The sequence below is a fragment of the Spea bombifrons genome, chromosome 2 (assembly GCF_027358695.1).
Source record: "Spea bombifrons isolate aSpeBom1 chromosome 2, aSpeBom1.2.pri, whole genome shotgun sequence".
NCBI lineage: Eukaryota > Metazoa > Chordata > Amphibia > Anura > Pelobatidae > Spea > Spea bombifrons.
Genome location: NC_071088.1, coordinates 92892662 through 92897152, shown reverse-complemented (window position 1 = coordinate 92897152; position 4491 = coordinate 92892662). Strand labels below are relative to the sequence as shown.

Genomic DNA, 4491 nt, shown 5'->3' with positions numbered 1-4491 from the left:
TAAAGCTTTTAGAATAAAAAACAAACAAACAAAAAACCACTTTCATTCTTAATATTGCCATTCAGAACACTTTATTTAGGGAAGACACAGATGTGGTATATTAGTTTTCTTGTGTCCTTATATATCCCCTAACGCTCTCTGCATTCTGTCCATTTTGTCGGCTTCTGCTTCGAGAGTCTGTAGTAGAGTAGCTTCCCAATGAACACAGATCAACTCCTTTGCATTGATGTAAATCTCATCTTGTCAGTTCTAAGGCTCACAGACCTCGGAGCCATGTTCGTTTGTTGGGGCTCTTGAAGGTTTGCACATACAACAAAGACTCTTTAAGCCTGACATCAAGCCACCTACAAAACTGGATGTGAAAAGTGTCCTGCAGGGGTGCAAGAACTGATAAAAAATCAGCATGAAGAGCATCGATATGGTATAACCCACCAGGAGCAGTGCGACCAAAAAAGTGCTACCTATGAGCGAGTAAACATCTGTTTGATAGATGTACCATAGGAAAATCAGGACGGCGTTTTCAATATGTCTGAGCATATAATACATGGTGATGCGACACCAATTGTTTGATTTGGTAATCAGGTCGGGCTCACTGAGCTCGACCTGAATCGGACACCAGCAGAAAATGCTCGTCACAGAGTACAGGATGTTCAGTACAGCACGCTCAGTAGCAGTCCTACACTTGCTCAAACCATTCTTGTTTCCCGATGACTTATTCTTCCAAAAACTGATCCATGAGTAGAGCATAAAAGCCAACAGATTTAAGGCCACCACACACAGGGTCCATGTTTTGAAAACGGAGCTGAAGAGGCCAAGCACGACGACTCTGCAGGAAATCTCAAGGAATCTCCAAAGCAATAAGCAAAGGTAGGCAGCTGGTCGAAAGGTGAAATCATAGTCCTCGTAATTAATTCGAATGGCCAGGATGTTGCACTGTAACGCTCCATACGTAACGGACAGCAGAGAGATACTCATAAGCATGCCTGAAGAAAATCAGAAAAGGAAAGGACAATTCCACTTAGTAAACATTAAGATAAATGTATGTGTAAATGATATGCATTTATGAAGAAAAAGTATAGTTCTTAATCACTGGGGCATTTCTGCACATACAATTTGTGTGTGACTATATTGACAAAGAAACCACAAAGAAATGTTGTCTTACATCTGCATAGGCTTATATGCTGTTGCGAGATGGAAATATACAGCTGTAGTATCAGTTGAGGTGCTGACCCAAAGAAAGCTTGGATGAAGGAGGCCCAGCGGAAAGCAGAACTGTGTTTGGACAGCAGCATATCAACGCGACCAACCTCCTGTTCCACCTCAACCCAACCGCCATCTTCAGACAGCTGCTTCCTCTTAATGAGGGTGTCGTATGGATCCTCTGATTTTCCATTAATGAAGTAAAGGCGGAGAACTTGCACACACCTGCAAAGTACAGGAAAAAATAGGGTTCACTCATTATTATCACTGGACAGAACATTGCAGCCACATGGGGTGAGGTTCCGTTTAACACAATGAAAACTATTACTGCCCTGCATCATTAGATAAATGCTTTCACCCAAACCTGACCCAAAACATAACGCCTTCTATTCGTCTTTCCAGCCCCCTGTATATCTCCGGTTCAAATATAATCTGGCCAAGAAGCACACATAAAACCATAAACTCAATAGTGACTGAGATTTTAGATTCAACTCAAACTCTATGTATTTAAATGATATCTCGGTATGTATCGCTTATCTACAAAACACAATCATTCCCTTCAAAATATCCCCTGTTCCCACTCTTTGTACTATCAGAGCTACAAATATTAAATGGAACGCCTTTTACCCATCTAAAATGAGAACACGTTTGTTGTCCGGGTTTAGTGGGAGGGAATCAGTGAAAATTCGATCCATTTTTAAGGGGCCTGAAACCTATGAACTCTGACGGCACATGAAACCTCGTAACATTAAGTTGCAACGGATCACATTGTGATAACTTGTAAGCAGATGCCATATAAAAAATCTGTGACAGTTGTATTTGATGGCTTTATTCATCTATTGATTCCTAATTGCTCACAAGAGCAGAGCATCTTTTCCTTCTGTAGAAATATGCTTTAATCTGTGTTATTGGTGATTTCATTCTAAATGGTCTTTGTGAAATATTTTGTCTATCCCTTATTGTAACAGCGCTATGGAATCTGCGGGCACTATATAAATAAATGGCATGGAATCATCAGCGGGTTTCATTTCTTTTACAATAGACAGTGTGCCATGTACCTAATGCACTGGCTCACCGATGTGGTATGTATCTAAATACAGGGCACCTTCCCTCCTCACTCACCTGAACAGAGGTCCCAGCTGCAGGAGATGAAACAGATGTTCCAGGGATATGTCATCAAAGAATTCCATGTGGAAGCAGACAAAACAGATCTGTACCAGAAGGCAGGGCAGAAGACAGAATAGGAGGGTCAAGTACAACCAAATTCTGTGCACTGCAGTGCTGTATGTGCTGCTCAAGTACAGGCCTAAGATTGTCTCTGCTACATATAGAAACAGAGAAATCAAAATTGAGCGAGGGAATTTCATGGTCGCTCAGCTTGAGTGCGGACACTCAGAAACAACGCGTAGCAAACAGCTACTTTTGAGAAATAACAGCGTCAGGCAAGCAGGAGTGCACGAAACACTATCCAACCATCAACTGACCTAGCCCAGCTGCTGCTTTCCCTATAGCTTACAGTGACATCACAATCACTTTGTGATGTCATAATGCTGATAATGTAACAGCTGGCTGTCAGCAGCATGTGTGATTTTAGCAGTTATTTAAATAGTTATATGTTTTCAACAAAGTGTATTATTGTATTATCTTTTGCCGTTTTTGAAATAAAGCAGTTTACTTCAATGGAACACAGAGGACTAACTACATAAGGGAAATGGTGCTTTTATTAAGAGCCGATGGAAGTGAACATAGTAGCCAACTGAAGCACTAGACTAAGGGTGTAACTAGAAACCACAGGGCCCTGGCGCAAAAATTGCCCGGGTCCTCCCAACAGCTGGTATGTAGTGGTGTGATAATACACCATGCATGGCATAGGTTTAACAACACATTTCAAGGGAACATTGTCTCAGAAAGTGCAAAATGATGCGCTTTTCTGCTTAAACTTATGAGCATAAATCAGAACCCTAAAGATTTGTCCCAGAGTTTCTGGGTGAAGGACCACTACCTTGGGTCTCCAGTCGACCTTCTTCTTTCTCCACTCCCCCTATTTCACACTTATCAGGAGCTAGCCCTACCCCTTACATGGCTTGCCTTGCCTTCAAACGCAGCTAGCTGCATACAAAGGTGCTTTTAAATTGTACTTGCTAGTTGTCCACCGATTCCTTGCTTTGTCCTATGTGCATATTGGTCATTTGAAAACACACCTCAACACATGAATTCATATGTTTTTTTAGCGTGTTCTTCCCTTTCCAAATTTTTTTAGCCATAATGTTCTTACAACAGGTAAGAAACCTTAATGATACTCAGCCTTAAAAGGGAAACTGCTGTTAAAAAAATTCCAGTTGACTTAATATATCTGATCATTACAGGTGCCTCTATCAAAAATCGTTTGTGAAACATTATTACTCACAAGGTTCTTGAGCCAGTAGACCCTTGATAATTACCACGCTAACAGTGCAGGATTTTCAGATAATGCCGAAAAGTGTTACTATACAAAAAGCATCAGTGAGTTCTCGTTAACCTTGCATACTCACAATGAGTTTCAGGAGTTTTAATAACTAAAATAACTAATATATATATATATATATATATATATATATATATATATATATATATTTAAATATATAGTAGATTTTACTCCCAAAACCCTGGGCTCTAGGATTAAAAAAAAAACCCTGAGACCTATTCTTCGATAATTACAGAAACAACTACTGTTGATGGAGAATGGACAGAGGTCCCTATTTAGCTATTAACTGTATTTTGTATCATACTTTGTTACCTAGTTTGATGTCTGTCAAAGTAACAAGTAGCTGGCATATAGCCGCCTATCTGCTAGCAACTACCAGTTTGCAGCTTGTAACCATATAAAACAGTTGGTAGCTACAGGCAGTCCATCCTGAATGTAGTTCACCAAGTGCATTCAGTTTTCATTTCAAATACACCCAACAAATTTAGAGCTTCAAATACTTGTTGAGCAGGTATCAAAAAGAGATCCCTTAAAGCTGTAATTCTTGTGTTTATACTGAGGATAACAATTCCATGCATTAAAAAAAAAAAAAAAAAAAAAAAACAGAAAACCTATTGGCATACACTTCTGATGCTTAATATTAGACTTGTGCATTCGTATTCGGGAGAACATGAAAACAAATGGTGAGTTTGTTGAAACAGAAAACCAAATAAACTAACATGGTGGCCAGTAAAAATAGACGAATCTTCGTGTTCATCTTTGTTAATACCTCTTAGCTGGTCTCCTTGGTCCCGTCCCTACCTATCTTGTCTACGTAGCATCGCAGG

General features: G+C 39.8%; 1 protein-coding gene across 1 annotated transcript; it reads right to left on the bottom strand.

Annotated features, from left to right (window-relative positions):
- Positions 1-249: 249 nt before the first annotated feature.
- On the bottom strand, positions 250-2567 carry LOC128473761 (endoplasmic reticulum membrane adapter protein XK-like). The gene is made up of 3 exons (XM_053456001.1): positions 2323-2567; positions 1163-1425; positions 250-983 (listed from the first exon to the last, which is right to left on the bottom strand). Exons 1-3 carry the CDS (start codon positions 2565-2567, stop codon positions 250-252), a joined length of 1242 nt encoding a protein of 413 aa, XP_053311976.1.
- Between the last annotated feature and the right edge of the window lie 1924 nt (positions 2568-4491).